The sequence below is a fragment of the Pinus tabuliformis genome, chromosome 6 (assembly GCF_031772625.1).
Source record: "Pinus tabuliformis cultivar Carrire ecotype Pingquan chromosome 6, CPIR1, whole genome shotgun sequence".
NCBI lineage: Eukaryota > Viridiplantae > Streptophyta > Pinopsida > Pinales > Pinaceae > Pinus > Pinus tabuliformis.
In genome coordinates this window covers 1,599,074,018-1,599,101,061 of record NC_142292.1, presented here as the reverse complement: position 1 = coordinate 1,599,101,061, position 27,044 = coordinate 1,599,074,018, and the positions used below count along the sequence as shown (strand labels likewise).

At 37.3% G+C, this 27,044-nt stretch overlaps 1 protein-coding gene across 1 annotated transcript in view; it reads right to left on the bottom strand.

The window, feature by feature from the left end:
• Positions 1 to 1,397: 1,397 nt before the first annotated feature.
• The window catches only part of LOC149264962 (uncharacterized), a 65,235-nt gene continuing 39,588 nt past the window's right edge, over positions 1,398 to 27,044 (bottom strand). The window contains exons 7-11 of the mRNA XM_089429041.1: positions 19,364 to 19,570; positions 3,805 to 4,040; positions 3,001 to 3,079; positions 2,759 to 2,896; positions 1,398 to 2,489 (exon numbers count right to left, since the gene is read on the bottom strand). Of these exons, the coding sequence (XP_089285167.1) occupies positions 2,217 to 2,489; positions 2,759 to 2,896; positions 3,001 to 3,079; positions 3,805 to 4,040; positions 19,364 to 19,570 (933 nt within the window). The 3' untranslated portion in view covers positions 1,398 to 2,216. The remainder of the gene's footprint in view (positions 2,490 to 2,758; positions 2,897 to 3,000; positions 3,080 to 3,804; positions 4,041 to 19,363; positions 19,571 to 27,044) is intronic.

The window sequence follows — 27,044 nt, the reverse complement described above, 5'->3', positions numbered from 1 at the left end:
TAAAAAAATACAAATAAGATTAAATGTGTATGATACATATATGATTAATAAATTACCCACACGTACAGTGAATAAGCATATAAATATATGAAAGTCAATATAGTTACTATCGGTATGAACAAATGATATGATTGTGATTTAGACATGGCATATTTGGAAGAGGTCTTATTATATAATGAGTTCTCTGTAGGCTCTTTGGGATTAGTGCTCAACATTCACATCGTTTGTACAGTATATGTGCACATATATATATTTGTCTAAATCAATAATATATATTTATATAAATATATTAAAGTCAATATAGTTATTATCGGTATGAACAAATGATATGATTGTAATTAGACATGGCATATTTGGAAGAGGTTCTATCATATAATGAGTTCTCTCTGGGCTCTTTGGGATTAGTACTCAACATTCACATATTCACATCTTCTGTACAGTATATGTGCATATATATATGTATATATATATATATATATATATATATTTTTTTGTCTAAATCAATAATATCTCTTTAAATATGGATGCAACCCTGCAAATTGAAATGACCCCAAAGATTGTATAGGCAGCACTTTGAGATTAGTGCTCAACATTCATATCTTGTGTACAGTATGTGCACATACATATATGTATGTCTAAATCAATAATGTATGTCTAAATCAATAATCTCCTTAAATATGAATGCAACCCTGCAAATCGAAATGACCCGAAAGAGTGTATATGCAGCATTAAAAGTACATGTAATGGGATAAATGTATATGGAATACGGATAGACCTAATAAAGGGCCCACATTTACAATCACTGAACATAGGAACATATCGAAATAAATATTAGTCATTATTGGTATGAAAATGATATAATTATGTGGTTGTACATTGGTAATTTGGAAGAGATTTTCCTATTCTGAATTATTATATAATTCATCTTAATTATTTCTTTGGAAGTAGTGCCACATCCTGTGTACGTCAAATATACTCTAAACCGTTATTCTATTCTAAAAGTTCGGTATAAAAAACACCAAATTCTGAGTTAGAAATAAACAAACAAGCTAAATGTCGAAAGGAGGAGGAAAAAAAACACCGAAAAGGATATCTTTAAGTGGTCTATCTGCTAAACATTGAATTCATGTAAACAGAGTTCTACAACCTCAAGCCCCGCTGATAGCCTCACCCAAAGATAGCCGTAAATGTACCACATTCAGATTAAATAATATAGCAAGCGATTGAGAACGTATTTTACAACCCACAATGTGGAGTATGATCCCCATCCATCACACTGAACCACAGAGCTCATAAATTTGAGCAGCACAACCTAAGGAGTTTGTACAACACAAATAATAACAAACTCCTCAACCGAAACCATGATTCTCGTAAATAATAAAAGAGCTTATCCAATAGAAGCACAAACTTTCTCCCATAGCAACAAGTAATAATGAACTTGTTCCATGGAAGCAAAATATTCATATCTGTAATCATTAAGTAAGAATTATACAGTCAGAAAAGTGGTATGATATAACCATCGACAGTTCCCAAAAATAAACATATATCTCGCCTACCTTCATCACACCCACATTCACGTTGTGACGGTGAGAGAAATGTCCCACATGGGAGTAAAAGGGTTACAAAATAAACTACTCTATCGCAATAAGACCCGATGCTTCCCACAGAATTCAATTTACATGATTGTAGGCTTTTTAAAAACAAGCACGGGCCATGCATATTACAATATCTAAATTCTACCACCAATACAAGAGAGCCTTTTCCCAAACTTTTAAGCACAATTATCTTGGTAAATCAACACTCATCCATGTAGATTTAAAATCTGCCACCAATACCTTTTCCCAAATTATCTTAAAAACAATAATCTTGGTAAATCCACACTCATCCATGTAGATCAAGGCATGAAGATTGCGCTAAGTCAAATCTCTTCATAATCCAGAGGACCATCAGTTCTATGGTCAACAAGCTCAAAAATCAAAATCTCCCACCTTTATCTATCACTTGATAGGGCAGGTAGAAAAGATTAGCGTAGAATGACAGGGATTTTAAATCTTCGACTGTGATATCGCAGGCACATGTACAATCCCACCAAAGCAGAGGAAGTCACCTGAATATGCTAAACAAGGTAATACTGTGTCAACAATAAATGCCCAACTGAATAAAACCATCACTTTCGATTTCAGAAAAATAATAGGGCAGGGTTTGGATATCTTGCTTCAGAAATAATCCCAATCATTCCACCTAGATCCATCACTAAATCTTGAGTTGTTTGAACTTCGGCGAGCATATGTGTCAGGTTGAGCGGCATCTGGACCATTCTGCCAGCGCTGATATTGGGCATATCCGTTCCACGAGTCCCATCGATCTCGCTGTCGCCTACTGCCTTTCTCATATTGGTAATGGTATGCCTCTGACAGAGTCTCAGACCCACTGCTGCTTCCTCTTGGCCGAAGTTTCCTCGCTTCTTCTTCAGCATCATAGCGCAGCCGCTGTTTAGTCAAAAAAAAGATGTATTTATGGTTATTTGCACCAACGAATCAATTGTGAAGAACAAACTGGCACCAGTGAAATAATATGATCTAATTTTAAACCATGAAAGAAACGTAAATGTAAGTCATAAGATGAGTGAATAGTATTGTCTCAAGAAGAACATATGGCCACCAGAACCCATGTGATTACAACTATCAAAATTCTCTGTAACGTCAAAAGTGCATAGACCACTGCAGAACTATAGGAATTTATCAATTATGCTACATACCTTGCCAGGGTCTGAAAGAATTGCATATGCTTCTCCAATCATTTTGAAAAGCCTCTCTGCATCTCTCCGGACCTCCTCCCCAACTTCATTCCAATAGCCATCATCCCCACTGTCACTTCGTACTGAAAACTGCCCAGCCTATAATATATTACCAAAAGAATTAGGACAAGATTTGACCAAAATATAATAAAATTGATACTGCCAAATCAATTCCAACAAATTATTAAAATTACAGTTGTCACCTTATCTGGATGGTGTCTGAGAGCAGCTTTCCGATAAGCCTTCTTGATCTCAGCTGCAGTACTGGAAGCCTCAACACCCCTGTGTAACAAAGATACCATATATACTCAGAAAATTTTGTCCAAGGCTCAAACCATTTTACACCAGAAGGCCAATGATAATGAGACAGAAAGCACAAGAAATATTTCCTTCTAGATTTCATTTTCAGAACAGAGACGTTAAAAAGTTAAGATACTATGCTAAAAGCTTCATAAATTCTGGATATAAAACAAAACTACTGCACATGACACCAAAAAGATTGGCTTTTATTCATCATCCTTCAAATACTGTTTTCCCATATGCAAAGTAATCTGCAACTCGATATATTCCACTCAGATTTCAATTGGTCAGCATAGTGAAAGCAACTATTCGTTACCATACAACATGATTGATATCTCCCTAAATAAAAATAGCCCACAGCTATGATATCGTGCCAAGAATATATGATGGTCCACATAATCTAGGTGTGCATTTTAGCAAGTTATATATCAATCAACCTCTACAGAGGAGAAAGGGTACATCTATTCTGCAATATGTGTAATTCTAAAAAATGTGGATTACATATGAGCTTAAAATCAAATAGATATGCACACCAGGATAAGCATTATTGACAAAATTCTGTGGGTCATCATACCCTCAATTATTTAAAAAAGAAAAGATTACTATATAATGCCAATCAACAAATTAACTATAAAAACCCATAAATAATATGATCAAATATGCAACATAAAATCAGCTTATCTGTAGTGGTGCACAAGAACACATACAAGATCGAATAATGATCCAATGGAATTTCTCTTTTCATTTCTTCTTCTGCTTTGGCAAGTCGTTCACGAGCTTGTCTAAGATCTTGTGTGCTAGTGCTCGAGCTTCCCAATCTCCCTGGTTGGCTTGCTTTGCTCTGTTGCTGGCTCTCTAAGAGTGTTATAAGCTTCTGCAGATCAATGGTTGCTTGTCCATAATCTCGAACACTTTCATGTAATGTGGCTCTCCGAGAAATAGCCTGCATCAAAGGGTCAAGATGAGTAATGGAACAAAATAAGAATACTATTCATGAACATACTGTTTGGATGGCAGTGCATGCACAGTGCCAATTGCCAGCAAATGTTGAAAAATCAAACAGGCAACAAGATATACTATGTGTATGGTTAGTACAAAGTGCAAAATACATATTCAACATTTTGCCCCATGGTAGGGTTCATGATTCATACATTAGAAAAGCTACGATTATTAGAAAAAGATTGGATTTGTCATGAAGAAGTTTAAAAGGCATGGAAATAGTAGAAGGCAAAAGGAAACAAGTCAACAACAATAGGCAAATCCAAGGATGAAAGATAAAACAAGTGTCCAATGGCAAAGGTAGGGCGAGCAAGTGCCTAAAGCAAGAAGCAATGATACATGATAAGCAAGATTACTGAGGGAGGGAAGATGGAAAATAAATACAAGGATAGACACAAGGCTGGTCTAGTGGATTCAACTAGAGGGTGTCCTCAATTTTTTAGGAAGTGCTTGAGTTGAATTAGGCTAAGGGTTTGCCTCAATCATGGTAGGCGAGGAAGGAGCCACAATTGAAGTGAGTACCTTGCAATTGACATAGCTAGGAAGGAATGTTTGCACGAGAACAAGAGGAAGCAGAGAACATAGTGGGTAAAAGGAGGGTGTCCCATGTGGAAAACATGCAAGGGTAAGGCATCGTGTTTTGGACAAGGACAGAGCGAGGAGAAAAGCAGTAGCCTTGTGCAGAAAGGTGTAGTGTACAAGAGGAATCAAGTTCGAAACAAATGCAGGTTGCAAAGAAGGCTTTAAGGAAGGGACAACTGGCAGGGAGCAAAGAGGTTCCAAGGTATTGGTGACTTGGCAGTGTAAGGGATAAAATAAGAAGGCTTAGGCATAAGGGATACCTTGGCCTCTAATTACTCAAAGCTAGATGGGGGAACGTCAAACATTGGGCCTAAGAGAGGTAATGTTGATAGATCCTACCAGGCTACCATGTATGTCTAAGTATCTAGGGACACATCCTCCCATGCTTGAGTTGGGGAAAGCAGTTCCAAGATTTCAAGTTGTGAGTCATGAGTGTCGTGTTCAGATGTTGACTTTTGGTTCTGTTTAGGTTGTTCAATGTTTGGTTTAGGAAGTTTGGTATTTTGATGAGTAGGCTTATAGGAATTATCTTTTGGAGAACACATTATGAACCTTGTGTCTTAAAAATGATAAGAAATCAATAATTACAGTCCATTTACAGCGAGATACCTCCTTTTACAATGAACCCAATGTATAAGACAAGATTTGATGATCCTAAGACTAGGTCTTCTGTGTGTGTGTGTATATATATAATATATATATATAGCGGGGTGGCAAAGGGTACAATGAAAGGTTCTAGTTGACCTAACAATACAACAATAGAAATGTAATAACTCAAATCTTGGGCTTAATAAGCCATTTTCAGGTTAACATGGGGCTTCAATAATTACAGTCCATTTACAGCGAGAAACCGAGAAACCTTCTTTTACAATGTGTAAGACAAGATTTGATGATCCTAAGACTAGGTCTTCTTAGTGTGTGTGTATATATATATATATAGGAGTAGGGGGGGGGGAGAGGGTACAATGAAAGGTTCTAGTTGACCTAACAATACAACAATAGAAATGTAATAACTCGATATCTAGGGCTTAATAAGCCATTTTCAGGTTAACATGGGGCTTATATAGGGTTTGACATGCCCCTCCCCTTCAAACAAGTGATGTTCTCAACACTTGAATAACTAAGGGTGTTTTTGCATGAACAACTCATCTTCCCATGTCACCTCTCCCACTAGTAGGTTCTTCCATTTGATGAGGTACTCAATAATTGCTCGATTTCTCAGCTGATTAATCCATGTTTCCAGGATTGCTTCTAGTTCTAGTATGATTTTCTCTTCTTCATTAATCGCTGGTAAAATAGTTTGACCTGGGATCTTGTCACCAATTATCTTCTTTAAGCAAGAAACATGGAAGATTGGGTGTATACATGTAGATCGCAGTGACTCCAATTTGTAACTCGTATATCCAATTCCTTGCAACACCTTATAGCGGACATAATACCTTGGTGCTAATTTTTATTATCCTTTTGTTGCTTGAGGGACATCCATTTATATGGTTGTAGTCTCACAAATACCAAATTCCCACTTCAAATTCTCTCTCAATGCAATGTTGACTTGCTTCTTGTTTCATCCTATTTTGTGTTATACCCAAGTTGTCATTCAATAGTTTGAGAATCTCTTGTTGGTGCATTGCGGGGTCCTCAAATACTTGAGCCTTTACAGTCCCTTTCAAGGCTGATGTCATGGATGGAGGAAGACATAAAGTGCCATAAATGGGGGCTTTTTTGATAAAGTCTGGAAGTATGTGCTGAAAAACCATTCTGCCAAGGGCAACCACTTGACCCAACGTGTCTATTTATCAAATTCAAAGCAAATTAGACATCCTTCTAAGCATTTATTCACAATCTCAATTTTCCCATCAAATTGAGGATGGTAAGATAAGTTGTGAGCCAATTGAATATCTAAACAGAAAATAATTCAGCCCAAAAACTTCCAGTGAAAATTGAATCTCTATCACTTACAATAATCTTCAATATTTTGTGTAGCTTTTGGATTGTTTCCATGAATTTTCTACCATTGTACTTACTTTAAAAGGATGAGAAAGAAAGAAAAAATGGGCATATTTTGTCAGTCAATATACCACTACCATAATGACATTCTTTCCTTCGAATTTGGATAAACCATACATTTAGCCACAAACTTTTGCACATCTAGTTTAAGGTCTTCCCTAAAAATCTTTCTTGATCCTATGGTATGTTTTCAAGAACCGTGAATGTCCTACAAGAGATGTGTGTAATTCCAAAAGGACCTTCTATTTAAGTTGATAATTCTTACATAAGTATAAGTGATCTTGATGCCAAAACAAATCACTCCCACAATTTTTTCTATTGCATCGGAGTCCTCCTGTAGTTGTTGAATGATCTTGTTTCCATTCCATCCTTGCTTCTTCCACCCAATCAAATTGTGGAACGGAAATAACACATAGAAAACCATATGTGTGTTCCGCTTTCCTTGAGATTGCATCTGCACAATATTTTGTTTTCCCTTTTTGTAAATAATTTCAAATTAATAACCTAGAATCATTGTAACCTATTTTTGTTTCTCTTTTAAAGAGAATCTTGGTTACAAGTATCACTTCAAACTATCATGATTTTTGTCTTATTTTGGGGTGTCTTCCTATTAAGTATGGACACCATTTCTTAATTGCATGCAACATGGCCAACATTTCATTTTCATACATGAATCTGAGTAAGTTCTTTCCTTTAAGTTCGTTGCTTTCAAAGGCAAACAACCTTCCTTCTTGCATCAACACTAAACCACTACTATGGCCTAAGGCATCACACTCCACAAACCATCCTTTTTGATAATCATCACCATTAGTGAAGAGTAAGCACTCTAGCTAAGTTGAATGATGTCAGCGTCTAATATTTCTTGAACTATACGTGCAATCTTACTCTTTTGTGTATATGGATACTTGTAAGGCCTAATGTTAGGCAATACACTTCCAAGTTGCAAATGCATAGCATGGTCATGATCTCGAGCAAGGGAAAGGCCCTTAGGCATCTCTCCAAATACGTTGAAATGATTGTTGATAACTTTTTGGAGCTCTAGTGGAGCAAAGGATATAGATGTTTGGACATATAGTGTGCATAGTTGTGCAATTACACCATGGTGTCCCTTTTTGGGTAATTTTGTAACATTGTTGAAGCTTATCAATTTAGAGGATTTTTCTTCGATAACTCTAAGCCCAATTTCCTTGCCTTCTGAGGAAATTTCATGAAAAGATCTTGAAAATTAAGGGTTGTCGTTCCCAAGGAATATAACTATTAAAACCCTAATACAACATCAGCAACACCATTTGGATAGAAATCATGGGACTATGCAATAAATACACCCCCATATTTAGCTTAATATTTATGGTACCTCCATTTATAATCATTAACTGAAATTCTAGTATTGGAAATACAATTCAATTGAGAATTTTGGCCAATTTGCAATTGATGAAGCTATGGGTATTACCTGAATCAATCAACATTGTTACCTTTTTATTTTTGATATATGTGGAGTATTGATGTCTGCTAATGCATGACAAGATATTGTTGGAGTAGTCTCTTCAAGCTCTAGAGTTGGTGATGATTACAATTATTGATCTTCTTCTTCATAGTCTATGTAAAATAATTACTTCTCACCACATTTATGCCTTTTACTGCACTTGCTAACAATTGAAACATAGTCCCTTTGCTCTTCTTTCATCCATTCGTTGAGTTGTCAACCTTGTTAGTTGAGTGAGGTTAGGAGCAATGTTGCACAAAGTGGGGGTAAGGCAAGTGCTTTTTTGAGAAGCAAAGTGTCATAAGTGTCATTTCCAAAAATCCTCAGAAGCACATTTATACTAAAAAAAGACATCCAGAATGCCAAATTAGTTGCAGTATGAAAGCATGACTATTTGTACATAAATCAAGATAGATATGGAATCCATGGCATATTAATGATTAATTATTCGAGCATTAACCTTCTAGAATCCACATTCTATCAATTACAAACAATCATAAAAGATCTCAGGTCGTATAATAGAATGTAGACCATTAACTTATGGAATGAAATAGGTTAACTAGCAACTGTCAACAATAACATGACCAAATAGTTATGTTTGCAAAAAAGCCATATACACTGAAACATGGAGACCAAAAGGCCCAAAACAACAAAATGAGCTAGTTGTTGAACACCTCTCTACAAAAGAAGTGTTCACCAATTGTGAAATCACCCATGTTGCCAAACTTTGTAGCTGTGGGGTAGCACCGCCATGCATGTTCCACCACGCTTTGACAAACAATGTTTCATCGTCACTAGTATCATCCTTCATCTTTCTCCTCTTGCCTAGCCTTTGTCTCTACCTCGATTCTCTAGGGACATAATCAACACCACACAATTTTGATCAAACTGCCTAATCCAAGGCTTAAAATATGCTAGAAAAAGTTTAACATGCCTGATTAGTGATTTGGATTTGAGTGAAGGGTACGTTTTTGTTAAGGCCATGACAAAGAAGTTCAATAATCAACATCACCAAAACTGGGGTACACATTGGGCTTTGTGCTCTTGATTAAGTTCCAATCACATACCCTCATACATGGTAGAATCTAAAGAAATACCACAATCCCAATGATCCTAAAAACTTGAAAATTGTCGAGTCTACTGAATTTTGAATGGGATATGAAATTATATTCTCTCCATATGAGGTTTGATGAGGTTGGAACTTGGAACCACTCTAAAACATCCTGAAACACATTATGCTTCAAGAATTTATCATTACCATTAGGAAGCATCTAGGAAGCATCAAGGGAGCATCTTGGAAGCACATAGGTAGCATCCTAGAAGCATGACAAGAGCACGAATCGACATGTGGTGATTCCAAATTTCCAAGAACCACACAAATTGAACCCAAAGCACAACGCCATTTTTTGGGAGAGTAGATCCAGGGGCATTTCGACCACAGTGCCCTACTACATTGTTCCAGTTCGAGGGGATGGGGGAGAGGGGGAATGGTTCCTACAACACTAAAAGGGAGCATGATGTTCTCTATAGTTGTTAGTGACCACTCTTCTAGCAGTCATATTTTTAATTTCTACTTTCCTTGTCAGGCTAAAAGCATGCTCTAGGGATTTAAGTTCAAAGACACACACCTCATATTGGATGCTTTCATTTAAAAGTCGTAGTCTAACCAGCCTGCAAATTTGCCCTAAAAATCATGGAGATTCCGGCAAAATTATGATAAAATCCAGCAGGGATTTATTTTTGTAAATCCAGGTTACAGTTGTCAAACTTCAAGATTTTGGGTGCCCCAAAGGTTTTTGATGGTGCTTAATCCATTTCCACCATCAAAAACATGAATCAAACACTAGTCTGCAATATTTTTTGAGTTTTTTTGGCCAAATTCCAACCAGTTTTGACCATCCAGGCAATTCCTTTGCCTCAGTAGACGACACCCATTTAAAATTCCCATGAAGAGGTTTAATAGATTATCCTATGGAATATTCTTTACCCTGAGACTCAACTTTTGGAACTGTAGAATGTACTCTGTAATTGGACCTCTTTGTTGAAAATTACTAATTCACTAAAGAATGTATAGTTCTTAATATCCCCATAATGTGATATCAATTTCTCCGTAAAAATGGATCAAGAACAATATAATCTTTTTTTCTTTCACAAATCCATTGATACCTTACAAATTGATATTGTTCAAAATACAAGGATATACTAGTTATCTTTTGTAAGAACGATACTTGGTGTAGATCAAAGTATTTATCCATCTCAAATATCCATGTTATAGGATCTTTTCCATCAAACTTCCAAATATAGTAGTTTGTTGGCCTTGAGTTGAACCTTGTTGAAAAGTGTAACTAGATTCGGTCTTCATAATGACATGTAATTATGATTTTATGTAATGAGATGTAAAGAAGAAAAATAAAATTATTGTATTGACTTGCTTCATGAGTTTCATGAGCAAGAGATTTTATTGTTGAGTTAAGACTCCCATTAAGAGTCTTTAGGATTTATTTGTCATCTAGTCATAAAATGATAGAGTCATTGTCATGTAATGAAGTCAAGTTACACTTTGTAAAAATTCAAAATTTATCTATGTAAAGTATCCTCCAATACCTTGTCACTTATCCTCTTCAAGTCGGCCTACAACAATGGAAGAAACTGCTAGAAGAAGTCGGCCTAACCACAAGTGATCATGTCGGCCTAAAGGACATGAGGAAAGATGTATATAAAGCCTAACTTGGCCACACTTGAAGACAAACAACTTGACTTGCATTCGATCAAAAGAGATTCTTCTGGATCGGCAAAGGAGGTATCCTTCTAGGGCAACAAAGAAGGGTTTCTTCTAGGCAAGTGAAGGAGAGGTTTCTTCTGGGGCAGCAAAGGAAGGATTCTTTTGGGTGACCGAGATAGAGATCTAGAGATCGAGTTTCTCTAGAAGAGACTAATAAAAAGCCTAGAGACCGAGATTCTCTAGAGGAAGCAGAGAAGCAGTAGTCTGAAGAAGACCGAGTTTCTCTAGAAGGAGCCGAGGAAAGCAGTTCAAGATCAAGAAGAAAGTCTAGGAAGGGAAGAGGCAAAGCATCAAGGTTAGTGACAAGGTTCTTGGGAGGATACTAGAGTCAAGGGTTTGTGTCATGGTCTTGGTACTCGTCAATTGAGATCTAGAAGAATAATTTTGATTGGGTTTTCCTTTCAAGAGGTGAGAGGTTTTGGCCCTAGCTGACGAGCCTACATACTGTGTCCCTTGTATTTTATTGTGCATATTCGTAATTGTCTTGATGAAAAGAACACAATAATAACATAACGAAGAAAAGACTATAAGCTAAGAAGTAAAAGTATATCACAAGCAATTATCAAGCAGAGAAATCTTTCAACTATCCATGCCCTAGATTTCTCAACAAACCTTTGATGCTTGGGATCATGGAGTGGTGAATTATCACGATTTTGTGATTCAATATTTGTGCTCTCCAATTGTGATGAAATATTGCCCATGTGATTAAGTCCCAACACAATTGTTCTCCTTATTTTCATGATCTCCTTAACGAATATGGTTCGTATACACAACATCATATTTAGAATATATAGAATATGTAAATATCCATTATAGGACAGTAATATTTATATACAAGAATATTGAATGTACAAGAGATACGATATGACGATATGTTACAAATGAGAGCCCTGCTTATATACTAGGCAAGTTGCCCCTTCACGAATAGTTATGTCCTTTAGGACACGACTCTTCAATATGCTAATTATTTATTAATTATTTACTTATATATTATGTTCATAACAATCTCCTTCAATCTCCATATCCTTTTAGGAAGCCTCGATGAAAAAATTTTGTAATTCTTCCACCTTATCCATTTCATCCATCTTATTTTCCATGCGTTCCTTATTTTCACTCATTTTTCTATCCATTTATTCTAGGGAACATGATAAATTCACTTGTTTCAAGATATTACATTCATTTCATCAACTTGGTTCTTTAATTGGATTAAGGTTGTATTCTAAGTCTTCATTTTCTATTAGACATCATGTTTGAGTTTTATGATGAGTATTTCTTGTAAATCCCTTTAACATATGATAAAATAATAATAATCCTATTTATCATAGTTTTCAGTTACCCAAAAATGGATTTTTCCAATATCAATTTCATAAAATATCAATGAAACAGGAATCGCCAAGTATGCCAAGTAATCGTGATTATAACTCTGCTCACTAACCAAAAGAGGCGAGTCAAATTCACGTTGACCGAGTTTGACTCGTGGTCAACGCGAGTTCGACAGTCCCTGAGTTTGTTGAGTTAGCCAATTATGTCCGATTTATTGCCGATTGAATTGTGGTTAAAACTCTACGGGCACGACTTTAATAATTTAATTATGGGTTTGCGGGCACGATTTAGTTTTAGGTTAACCGTTATACGTGGTTTGCCCGCTCCGTTGTCACAGTCGCAAACAGAGCCGCAAACGACAACAGTCCACTGAAGCTGATGCACACACAGCGGCAAATGCCGACAGTCGGCTGAAGTCGACGCAACACAAAAAAAAAAAATGTTTTATCGTTTACTCAGTCTGTAGCCTGCAGTCATGACTCAGTTTCGGAGATAGCAATCCGTAGAAACACAACCGCAGTCCACAGAAACACAGCCGACATCGGTTCACAAATATAGCAGAGGGATATGAATACGTGCCCAAGCCCCAGGCAGACTTTAGCAATGCGTGGGCGGGTGGAAAACCGGCTTAGGCAATATATTGTGGTTGTATTTAAATTTTAAACACAGTCGACTGGTCGCTGAAGCCAGATCCTTCTCCTGGAAATGTAACCTGTGATGCTTTATATAAACTCAGCATTGTTGTGACAGCTTCGCCACTTTGCTCAATAGAATGGAGATCATAACAACAAAAGACATCTACACAATCGGTTTTATTGAAGCCAATGAGAAAACCAAGAAATACCCCCTACGTCAGGATATATTGTTACATGTCATCATTGTGTTTTCAATGTTCACGATATCTCAGCAGTGAACTGTTCGATGTCATTGTTGTTCATGATATCTCAGTTGTTGCTGATGTCCATCAAGATTCAAGACGACTCCATGAACGAGGAAGACTCCAGTTGACGACTCCAAGAACGAGGAAGACTCCAGCCCCTGTTCACCGGGACGACTCCAACTGTTGTATGACAAATTTGTATTTTAAAGTTTACTGCTCTGACAAATTTGTATTTTACAGTTTACTAGAATACAAGCAATTTTAAATTTTTTATTGTCTTTTACTGTTACAGGAGCCAAATTAAACAGAAGGCACAACTCCAAATCTTAACAGAAGACACAATTTAAACACAAGTCCAAAACAACAACAATGCCAAGGGAGAAGGACTTTGCTTGGGCTTATTCTGACAAGATTCCTAGAGACCCCAAGCTCGTTTGTAAAGTTTGCAAAGCAAAATGTAGTGGAAGCATTTAGAGATTCAAGTACCACCTTGCACAAATACCCAGCCATGATATAGATCTCTGCAACAAGGTTGACAAAAATGTCAAACACCAAGCAACCTTGGCCATTGATATGTTGAGACAGCATAATGCTAAGAAAGGAAAGCAGAAAGGATAAACCAAAAAAAAAAATAGGAACTCCTGGAGTTGACGATTTTTCTTCCACTACCCCCGTGTCATTTCCCTCTGTTGAATCCTCAATGATGTTCCCAAGTTTCCCACACATGCCTCCAAGTCCAACTCAAACTCAAGGACTAATGGGTCCTCCTACATTCAACACTGGAGGTGGAAACATAAACACCTTTTTCGCTCCCCACACTAAACCCAGTTCCCAACCTACCTTGGATGCCACTGGTTGGAAAAAAATATCCATAGTCAAGCAAGGAAGGCCATTGCTAACTTTTGGTACTATTCTGACATACCTTTCCATTGTGCCAGAAGTCCTTATTGGCAAGCTATGATTGATGCAGTTGTTGTTGCAGGTCCAGGGTTCAAAGCCCCTTCATCGGAGAGCCTTAGGACAGATTTGTTGTTAGAGAGTGTTGAAGATGACATGCTTGTGCTATTTAAGTTTCGTTCATCATGGGTAGAAACAAGGTGCACCATCATGAGTGATGGATGGACAGATCAGAGGAATAGATCTTTAATAAAATTCCTTGTATCTTGTCCAACATGAACAATGTTTCTCAAATCAGTGGATGCCTCAGAAAAGGTTAAGACAACCCAACTTATTTGTGAAATGATGGAGGAAGTCGTTCAAGAAGTGGGAGAACAACATGTTGTACAAACTATCACCGACAATGTAGTGAATTATATGGTTGTTGGTAGACTTTTTGAGATTAAGCAACCCACTATTTTTTGGACCTCTTGTGCTGCCAATTGCATAGATTTAATGCTTGAGGACATTGGTGAGATTCATTGGATACATGATGTTGTGGAGAAGGCAAAATCCATAACCAAATACCTATGCAACCACACTATTGTACTAAACACTATGAGAAAATACACTAAAGGTAAGGAAATTATTCGACCTGCAGTGACTAGATTTGCAACAAATTTTGTATCTTTGCAATCTGTGGTTGAGCAAAAGATAAATCTGAAGAGGATGTTCTTGGGACCTCAGTGGATGGCATCTAAACATTCCAGGCCCCTTGAAGGCAATGAAATTGTTGCACTTGTGTTTAATGACGGTTTCTGGAAAGATGACGAAGAGATAATTGATGTGACGGAGTCCCTTGTCAAAGTTCTCAGTTACTTCAAGTCTTCAAGTCTTTGAACTTTTTCATTTTTAAAATTTCATTTCGAGCTTCTTTTTATTTTCAATGTTTCATATTTCTTATAATTTGAAAGCTTGAACTTTCAGGATGGTTGACGGTGACAAACCTGCTATGGGTTACATTTATGAGGCGATGGATCTCACAAAGAAGGCCATCAAAAGAAGATATGGGGATGAGGAGGCAAAGTATATGCCTCTTTGGGACATTATTGATGCACGTTGGGATAGGCAATTGCATTCCCCTTTACATGCTGCTGGGTACTTCTTAAACCCACAAGATTTTTATGATAAAAGCAAATTTAATGAGGATGGGGAAGTTGGAAGAGGAATTATGACATGCATGGAAAGGTGCTTCCCTGATCCAGATTTTCAAAGTCGTGTCTTTCCTAACTACAAGATTATAGGGCGCCAGCTAAATTATTTGCTATACCAGTGCTATACGAGAAAGGTCTAAGATGTTGCCAGGTACCCTTTGAGGCTTGAAGGCTTCATCAATTCACTAAATTTGTTTAAAGTTTAAACTTTCTTTTGATGGTTGATGGTGACAAACCCGCTATGGGTTACATTTATGAGGCGATGGATCTCGCAAAGGAGGGCATCAAAAGAAGATATGGGGATGAGGAGGCAAAGTATATGCCTCTTTGGGACATTATTGGCGCATGTTGGGATAGGCAATTGCATTCCCCTTTACATGCTGCTGGGTACTTCTTAAACCCACAATATTTTTATGATAAAAGCAAATTTAACGAGGATGGGGAGCTTGGAAGAGGAATTATGACATGCATGGAAAGGTGCTTGCCTGATCCAGATTTTCAAAGTCGTGTCTTTTCCCAAGGTGCTTGCCTGATCCAGATTATAGACCAAGCTAGTTTTATTAAACACTGTAATTCCTACTAATAATGAGAAATACCATCTTGATTTTTTCAATCCTAGCCTACATTCAATTGCAAATGGATCCACTAATCAACAATTCTCTGGGGGAGCAAGGTAGCTTCCATTTTGTAACACCAAAATCCAAGGCACATCAATAATGACAATGGATTGATCTGATTAAGCAAGGCTGTGCTTAAACAGTATGTATATTTTACTGCTTCTCATACTAATGTGTTGCTATCTGGACTCTGAACATTCCTTTAAACAAGTGGCATTAATTGAAAGATGAGCAGTACACACTTGGAGCTTATAACAGACACATCTTGACAGACTCTATTCTGATTGGGGAGGAAAAAAGAAACCATTATTCAGTGACAGCTGTATCTCAGCAACACCTTCCCAATGCTACTTTTATTGCAAATTTGTTTTATGTTTTATGTTTTCATTTTGACATTTTTATTTTCTTATGTGTGCCTTATATGTTCCCATGAGGTATTGTACAAATTGCATTTAGCAGTCATCTTGACTGCGATTTGGTTATTTGTAAACAATTAACATGATTCTCAGATCATCAAACATGATAAATGCTTCAACAAGTCATGTGTGAAGATAATGTGTATAAACCAAGACACCTTCAGCGATTGAAAAACTATAAGTTTTCTATCAATCCATCAGAAACTAATATAGTTGATACATTTCATATCTCACTATTTTAAAAATATGCAAGGACCAGCTATCTTAAGCCACTACCCACAGGAAAAAGGCTTGCACCTTGCCCCACCCAGAGTGGTCAGGACAGAAACTATTGATCAAACCACCAGGCCGTGGGCCTATTTCAATGTAGCCTCTAGCAATGGCAATCAGCAGAGTGGAGGAGGTTTCTTTCTGAAGCTCACTCCTTTCAAGTAAACATGGGCTTTGGCCAAGGGACCAACAACCAGACAGAGCTTCTGGCCCATAAAAACTTGATGCATTTGTCTCTTGAAAAGGGATGCACTCAGATTCATGTTTTGGGGACTCTATGTTCACAATCAATATGCTCAACAAAACACAAGTATGCAGGAACATATTACTCATGCCTATTCTGGAGGAAACCATGCAGCTCATTGACTCTCTTATTTATTTTACATGTTCTCACATCTACAGGGAAAGGACAGGGCAGCTGATCGCCTCCCAAAAGAGGGCCGATATGGCCCAAGGACTTTAGGGTATAACGGAGCAGAATAATGCACAGGCCTATGAATTCTTTCACAGGCCTTATAGGGGCATTCCTTTTGTGGCAGCAAGAGCATAAAAATCCACAGTTTTCAGATTATTGTTCTCACTCTGTTTTTTCTCTGTTACCAGCCATACAGAGTATTTTTCTTGCTGGGTGAAGCAGCTTACTCACCCCTCCTTGGAAGTAATCAACAGTACTTAGGTTTTTTTCTTCAAATTTCTAGTAAATGGTTTGATACTCTAGTCAAAAGAGATCCTTTTTATGAGCTCACATAGCAGTTTTTCAACTCAAATGAATACACAAAGGATGTGTATATGCAAAATGTAATTTTCCAACATTTCTCAAATGAATGAAATTACGGTTTTTCTCCTTTGGAAAAAAAAAAAATATATATATATATATATGCAGGAACCCATAGGCTCACCAAAGTGATACAGTACAAAGGCCATAAACATGTAATGTAGCATTATTGCTTCAACAATTTCAGTGTAAATCGAAAGGAGAATGTCAACTTTTACTTAATTTTTTAACATTACCATTAATTATTTCAAGATGTTTGAGAGAGGTTCCAACCCCAGTGGACTTCATGTGAAGAATGTAGAATTTTAGATCCCATTCAAAATTCAAAATGTTTAAACACTTTTCATAATTTCAGGATTGCAACATTCCCACTGCAATTTATCATATATGAGGGTATCGAACTGGCATCTAGTCAAGAGCACAAAAACCTCTATGTACCTCGATGTTGCCAGCATTGATTGTTGAACTCCTTTGTCATGACCCTAGTAAAAATGTAGCCTTCTCTCAACCAAAATCATCGATTAAGCATGTTAAGCTTTTTCTACCTTATTTTAATGCAAGAGGATGATTTTGGATGATGAGGATTCCAATTTCGGAAATTATTGTGATGTGATATATAGTTACTTGTAGCATGATTCAGCCTTTTTGTACATGTATTTTGGTTCAGATATGGATTGCACTTATGTTATTTTGGTTATATGCACCCTTACCTGCTATATACACGAAAACTTTATGTATTTGTGTCTAATGGTTTGGATCCACAAGGATGTCAATGAATATATATTTACCAAAATTTGAATTCTTTATATTTTTTGGTCATCGTTTTTCCCCTTTTTCTAATTTTGACCAGTTTCCAGTTTTAAGGGTCCACTATTCCGATTCCAATAACATAGATACTATGCCGAAACTCCTTGAATAGATGAACTAAATGCAACTACAAGATATAGGTAGGCAAATCACTAATTTCACAGCAAAGTAGCAATGAAGCATAATAATTGATAATGATGCTTGTAGCAGCAGACAGGTATTTTTGCATTGGCTAGGTGCCATTCATACAGGAATCGTCCAAAGCCTTTTAGGAAACTTGCTTGATTTATTAAGTTGTCTTTCATGATTTCCCTCAGTCTAACTCGGGAAAATTACATTAATTAAGTTAATTAATCAATGCTGGTTATTAAGCTTGAAAAGTCCAAGGAAAAGTAAATTATTTACTTTAGTGACTTAGAATTAATTTCAACCATTAATCTCATGTGGATTAAGATTTGGTCTTAGCCATCCATCACTTTGGATATTAGGATTAGGGATTTAACTCAATACAGCCTAAAAGAGGAAAGAGACACATATTTGAGAAAGGAATTTTCTCAGTGAATGTGATACTCAAAGCTGAAGAGAAAATAAGTGTTGCAACAGTGAGAGAAAAACTCTGGAGAAGGTGATTGACTGGAGGCCAAGGCTGTAACAATTTCTAAGCACCAATTTTTGCAGGAGCCGCACATGTGAGAGCGAGTTGAACTGCAGAGAGAATTGCATAGGAGGCCACATGTGGGACAGCAAGCTTCAGGTTGGGTCACACGTGAGAGTGACCAGGAGGGTTTGCAGGCTGCAAGTCTCAGATGTTCAGTCTTTGTAGAGGCCACATGCGCAGAGGAAAAATCCAGCAAAGTGCAGATCAGGGTTATTCAGGGGCAGATTTTCCAGGCTTTATTTCGTGGAATTTTCTGTAATTTCTCTGTTGGCCATTTTCCCAGTAAGCAAACCCTCACTGTTCTGAGAATAAAAAGTGAAGATGGAATGATATCTTTCTGTGTGATTGATTTCTTGTATTTGCTTCTGTTATTTAATTTTCTGAGAGAAAAACTTCAGAGTATTTTCATTCAGTGATTGCAGAAAAAAAAATCTGGGTTATAAAAATTACTAGGAATTAAAACCACATCTGGAATTAAGAACAATTGATATACATGTTACATTGTGGGATGTTTTACCTCTAGTATGCAACTAGATATATCCAAAAAAAAATACACCAAAAAGAACTGTAAACAAACCTTGGGATAGTTTGGGTCCAGAGCAATGGCTCGGCTACAATCTGCAATAGCATCAGCGATATAGCCCAGAGCTTGGGAGGCAGCTGCACGATTGCAAAAACAAACAGCACTGAAAGGCCGTGATTCTCCATTACATGCCAAAGCAGCTGTATAGTGCTCCACTGCTTCTGCATGCTTACCCTCTTGAAAAGCTTTATTACCTGCAGCCTGAAATCACAAGCATCATAAGAAAAATCATGCATGCCAGTCTATAAGCTAAGTCGGGAGTATTACAATGTATATACTAGACAAATCAGACTGATAAATTTACAATTCAGAACAGCTGCAGAGAAAAAGCATGCACAATCTGGCCCTTGCCTTCAATTTAAACAAGAGCTACAAATATGAAACGACTCAAAAGTTAAATGATTCTGCATCATTGTTACCTCAAAATGGATATGACATTGATTCTGCACCCAATTTGCAATGTGTCTTTAAACGGCATGACAGCCTCCAAGAATAATCATAGCACCCCAAAATATATAAAAGGAACCTCCAATCAGACATAAAAGCATATGACATTGATAAAATTCCTCCATGAATCTCAAACGTCACTTTGGACTTCCCATGTACATCTCAATTGTATCTAGTTAATTGACATTACTATTACCAGCATGTGTACCCCATTTATAAAATTACATTTTAGGTATGATATGAATGGTATGGTCAATGTTTACTAAGTTGGTGGCTGCAGGAATGAATCATGTGTAGGTGCAGCTGGGTCTCAAATTTCAGAATTGTGGATGTGGCACCATACACATTTTCATTTATAGGTGTATGAGAGTGAAAATTTTGAAACAGATTGAAGGAACAGAGCTCTGCCAGGTTTCAATTATGATTTGAGGTTTCAAAGGCTTGTGTGGTACACTATCAGTCTTTATTCTCATCCATATTGTTTTTCTGCTTTGCATGATCTAGATCACGTACTATGTTACTGAATTTTGATCCTTCTCTGTAAGTTGGGCCTTTCCCACCAGCAAGGCAAGGTCCTCAAAATGTCATGTGCTTCCATTGTTGTGCATTCTGTCACAACAACTTGTAAGGGCAATGACACCAAGAAGGCCTGCAAGCTGTGAAACAGGACATGCCCTATCATCCCTACGTCTCATGTGTTATTTTTTATCATATCCGTCGAGAAAATATGATCTATCCCTGTTTGTCATATCTCTAGAAAATATGATCCATCCCTGGAAGCCTTTGGTTAGAAGTTGTCTAGTATCTAGAATCTGACCAAGACTTTTCATGTTTAGGCTTTAGGGAATCCACCAGCTCTATAACCACCTCCAATAAAATAATATATATGTCATGCTAAAGAGCTGAGGTTGCTCTCTGATGAACATCAAATGATAGCAAGTGTAACTGAAATATATATGCATTGTGCAATAACGATGAGAGAGCTACTAGGAGAGGTGTGCCCTAGAAAAGTGGACCACGTAGCTACCTCAACCACACACAAATAATAAAATATTCTCCAATGAAGTGCACCCCAGGAGAATGTCCTTAGAGTGTTACAACTCAACAATAAAATATTATTCCATAAGCCATGTCATAAAAATGCCTTAAAAACCCAAGAAAGTGTGCCCTAGAGAAGAGTCCCAACCTCTCCATGAAATAATAAAATAATGCATACCTTGCTAAGTGTGCCCAAGAAGGGGAGAGTGGATGGGGGGGGCGGGGGTGCAGCACTAAAACGCCTCAAACAACTTCAACTAACACCTTCAAACCGTTGAAAATGGCAGCCTCGGTCAAAATTTCCAATGGAAAATTAATAAAGTCAACCCACATTTACAAGTTTGACAAGTTGGCCTCAAAGAAGTTCATGTTGGCCAACAAGTGAAAAGACATGTCCCAAAGTGCATATAAATAGTGGATTGTTGGAGGACATCTGGACATCACATCATCTGAAATTCGCAGAAGGAGATCCACGCGTGCAAAGGAGGAGGGCATTTTCTGTTTTGGCTGAGTTGATTTTTCCTGTTCTGATTTGGGCTGCGTTGACCAGCATTGAACTTCTTTGTCTTGGGCTTCTTTGACCAAATTCTTGACTGTTTTGGGAGGCCAAATTGCAGGAGACTTTGACTGAAATTTTCTGGTCACTTTGACTGAAGTTGACCGCATAGTTGACTAGGGCTTGACTGCAGGTTGACTGAGGCAGTTTGACCGAAATTGCAGGAGTAATTTGTCACTGTTTTGACCGAGTTTGACTGAGAAAGGAAGGACGAATATTCTGCTGGGTTAAGCGAACTTTTCTGGGCAGCTTTGACCATTGACTTGGGGAAATCATTGCAGGCTGTTGACTGGTCGACAGAATCACCAAAGGCAGAAAATTGCAAACTGGTATCTTTGACCAGATTTGACTATTTCTCTCTCATTGGATTGATTATCTTGGTTGACATGGTAAGGTCAAAATTGGACTTTGACTGATTATTGGATGTACTATTGGACTGATGTATCTCATGCTGAACATTGATTAACTAATAGAAGAAGAAGAATTGATTAAGGGTTTTGCCCCTTGTGGGGTTTTTTCCTGGTCATTGACCAAATCTCTATGTTTCATTGTGCTTGGCTATCTTCTATTGTGCATTTACTGTTTAAACTTTACTGTTCCACCTATAATTGCTTAACTATTACTGGGGTGAATAAAAGTGAAAAAACTGTCTAAGTGATTATATCAGCATAGAGCACTGTGAAAAATTAACACCCATGAAAAGGAAGTCGATGAACTAGGGCACCCTAGCTATTAACCTTAAATTGGATAAATTAGATTAATTTAGCCATTGAAAATTTAAATCAACCTTGACATGTGTGCACAAATATTAATGCTGAAATAAAACCATCGTCCCCCCTCCACATTCCCACAAATTGATTAAATTACCATGAACATATCCGCCAGTAATGGGTGCACTCTAACAAAGTGTTGTACCATGTAAATAAAAGATGTTCTCCCTATCAAAACCCCACCATGATAACAAAAAATAATAGAGCCTGACCTAAGGTGCAACACCACCAAGGCATTTACTACACCAAAATTCATCATCCAACCTAAGGAAAAATTTAGATCACCACCAAATCATATGTAGTACCCCCATTTTCTCACTCAAACCTAGACATGTCAATGAAGGTACTAACATCTTGGAACACATCCCCTCCCCCCTTCTCTCCCCACCCCAATTGATGCCTATCAAATGTTACATATAAACTTAAATCACCTAGGAAAATCCCCCAAATCCAACATGCATCATTCCACCATAGCAAGATCGTAAGAGAAGGGGGCATAAAGAAATGCCAACCCCATCCAACCATCAAGTGTCTTCCCCATCATACATCCAATACATGAGGACCATGTAGAACACTCAACATTCTAGCAACAATGACATCATACACAACACAACAAGTCACTAGGAAACATCAATAATGTCATGAAACATCATCATCCAACAACTGGGGAGATAGAACCAGCATCCATATCCAAGATAAAGCATATATACCAAACCACCATAATGAGATAGTATGCTCCACATATACATCAAATGTGCAACCAAGGTGTGATTAACAAGGCAATCAAATGTGAGAAGACCACCAAGCCAAGGAGAAGTGAGACTTCCCCAGATGAAAGATCTCCATCAAATGATCCAAGACCATGAAGAAACGGTTTCCATGAAGATGAATTCCCCCCCAAGTCAATCCAACAACTCCAAGGGACCAGCAACAGATCTTCACAAATGTAATGAATCTCACAATGCGGAACCTTGTACAATCACCAAAACACTCGAGTTTACACTTCAATCCTTCTAATCAAAGGATTCAGCCATCCAAGTCACCCTTACCTTGATATTTGATAGCGTTTATCATGGCAATGAATGAGAAGTATACATGTATCATCACACATTCACGTCGAAACAACTTTACAACACATGCCTCACCCAATTTACTAATGTACTTTGTCTCTAACACTCAAACTATTAAAGGGTATAATGGTTTGATCTACATCGCATGTGGTTTATTGGCACTATAAGTGGAGACAGTTTGTAAATGCCCCCTTCCACCTTGCCCCTAGGATTAACAACAATGGTGTGAGATTGGGGGCATGTGTTAGCAGTGCACCCAAGATCCTAGTGATGGAGAAAACTATCCTTCTAGTGCAAAACATTAGTGCAATTATCAGTAGACCTTAGGCTTCCATATCTTTCCTCTTCTTGTTATATATAGCTCATGGATGTAGAGAGGATAGATGTGTTTAGTGTGCTTTGGATATGATTAGGAGAACTGTGAAGAGATGTGAGCACAAATCTATGGAGGCTCAAAAGCTTATGGTGTCCATGGACCATCAATGGCATCATTAGCACAAGAAGTACGAATTGAAATTATCAATAGAACTCCAAGCTCAAGACTATAGTTCCACAAAGTATCTCACATTTTTGGTGTCCTTAATATCCCAAGAGAGGCAAACAATTCTCCATCTACAATTGTTTTTGCTACATCAATAGAACCCATGGATGAGAACTAGAAAATTCGTACTCATTCCAAGCTAGAACAAAAGGCTATAACAAACGATATATGCTAGGTGTTGCACCAAGACAAGGACACATGACGTGATCATACAAGATCGCAACTCTCAGCTCAACATTGTCATTGATTTTGGCATAGCATGTTGTCCATCTACTCATCTAATAATGGGCTTGGTGAAGTAAAGAACACACCTAACATACTGCCAAAACTTATCATCAAGCAGTGTATACTCCACCTCCTAAAATTCATGCCTATCAGATGCGAATGCACCCTGTCTTTCAAATCCTATCATGAATCACTTGAGACCATACTAGCCAATGCCTCTCTTACCTTCAAAAGGTGCTTGAAAGTGAGGTGATATCTAACAAATCTGGTCTTTGCAATATTTAATAACTCCAACTTACAAACCAAAAAAAAAAACCGGAAAATGTGTTGGACCATGCTATGGTTGGTAATAAATTTCATCATTTTCTTACCGCTCTTATACAATGCACCAATCCATTTATAATTATTGTGTGAACCAAACACCCTAACCAAAATATGTTAGGGTATCTATCATTAATGATTGCTCCTATTGCTTTATAGTTAGCAACATTATCAATAATGCCTTGAATGACATTGTATAGCCCAATCTCCTGAATTGTTTTAATTAAGGATTTTATAATATTAATAATAGTCTTGTAACAAATTGAATAATCATGGACCAAAAGGAAGATTGTGTTGTAACATGATTAGTTTTGATCAAACTGTATGATCATACCATTTTAAATTTATGTATTAAATTAGGATTAATTGATAAATAAATAAACAAGGGTCAGCACATTTAAATGCACCCTACCTAGTTTATTTGTATAAATTAAGGAAAAGAGGTAACATGTTTAATAAAACTTGGAAATACAGCTTATCCTCAAGTTTTGGCATTCATTAATAAAGTGCTCCATCGAAGATCCGATGGCGACCACCAGCACTAATCCCCAGGCATGTCCTCATTGTAGATTTCAACTCCGCCCAAATCTGACAACCAACTAACTGTTTCGGACCCCCCTGATGTGATTTTGTTTAACGTCAAGGGGGGGATCCGAAAAAGCAATTTCCCGCTACTATGTGTCCTTCCGCCGATATTTCATACCCCCCTCCGCCAATACAAGAAACCACTCCCCCCCCCAAAAAAAAGGGTATTTGCTCCCCGCGTAAACCACCCATCTTGATTATGTCGGTTTTCATTGTTTTCCCCCCCCTGATCCCGCTCCCGCTTACCGTTCCATTCCCACGCCTTCCTTCCACGTCCACACGTCAACTATTTCTGCCAACCATGTGCCTCCACATCATCTCCTACCTCCACGTCATATGCCTATCTCATGGTCAGCTAAAACTATGTTTTCTCCCTATACAGCACAGTAATGTCACACATTGTTTACAAACAAATGAGAATGGATTTTCACAAACTGAAAGAGGTTTTTGTTGCTAACATCCTCATGTACAAAAATCTCTCTCAGATTTCTAACAGTTTTTATGGTTTGGGATATACAAATGCATCTTTGAAGGCATGTTTTCCAGAAATTTCTTGTTTTAGTCACCTTTTTGTAGAGAATATTTTGGCCAAACAAAGATGAATCTTTGGAAACTGGAAGAGGCTTTGGTTCATAAGATTCCAAAATACAAAAGCCTCTCTCACTTTTCATATAAGTGTCAGGGGTTGGGAGATACACTCTCATCATGTTTAGCCTATTTTTCCGATATTGCAATGTTCTGTTTAATCCACCTTTTTGCAAAAAATATTGTGGATAATCATAGATGAATCTTGGGAAACGAGGAGGTTTTTGTTCCTAAGATACTAGACTACAAAAACCTCTCTCAGCTTTCACACAACTAGCTCGAATTGAGATATTCAAAGGGATGACTGGACCCTATTTTTCAGAAATTCAAGAGGAAAAAGCTCAAAGACAGTTAGTGACTTGGAGGCCACCTCATCAAATATGAGTTGTAATCAAATTTGAATTGTTCTTCTTTATCAATAGAAATCCTCAAGGATAGTACTAGAACTCTTCAAATAGTTTTAGTTACCTTTATTTGTGTTCTATTTTTGTAATACAATTTTCAGATATTTGCAATAGCTCTTGATATTTTTATCAAGATATTTTGTGAGGAACTTGTATAAATACTTCATCAATTGAGGTATTGTGTGTGGGCTTTTGATGCCAAGGCTCTTCACTTTGTAATAGCTTCTATTATAATATTTTTAACGAAAGCCTTCCAGCTCCAATGTGACAGAGTTTTGTGTTTTCTAGTGTTTCATATTTTATTTCTACACATGTTCAAAGCATTTATATGAAGGTGTGGGCAAGTGTAGATTAAATATTAATCTCTCTGAAATCCCCTATAAAATCATAACCTTCAGAAAAATATTAGCTTATTGGACTGTTTGTCCAAGATAACTCCTCTTTGACTAGTTTTTGCTTTATGCACTTTGATAGCCATTAAAAGACATTAGCTTATTCGACTATCTGTCTGAATAGCTCCTCTTAGAATTGGTTTCAGTTTAGCCTTCAGTTTCCTTTTTTATATATTTTGTTGGGTTGTAGAAATCTTCTACACGCATCCAAATTTCCCTAGTTGTTAAGAAGTCTGTCTGATTGCTTAATTATTAGGAATCTCCTTACATTCTTCTATCATAATCCTTGAAAAGCTAAGTCATTCTATCAGGCTGTAAGCTAACACGAGCCTTCCCTTTAACCTTGTGCGATCTCCTTATTTGGCAAAAATGATTAAAACAGTGAATGAAGCCCCAGAAAGGTACAAGAGCCCTAAATATGAGAAGGTTCGTACTAGAATGTTGAGTGTTGAGAAGCTAGATTTGGAAGCTAAATTAAGCCCCATTCGTAATTCATGGCACATTTCAGGGGTGTCCTTCATTTCTAATGGATAGAAAGATCAGAGAAATAGGCCTTCAATTAATGTGGTTGCTCAGAGCCCAAAGGGAGCAACGTTTTTGAAGGCAATGAATTGTGAGGGGCATCTGAAAGATTCCCAATTCATTGCTGACATCTTAATTGAAGCAACTGAAATGGTGGGGCCAGAAAATGTTGTTCAAGTAATAATTGACAATGCAACTGTGTGTAGAGCTACATGCTTA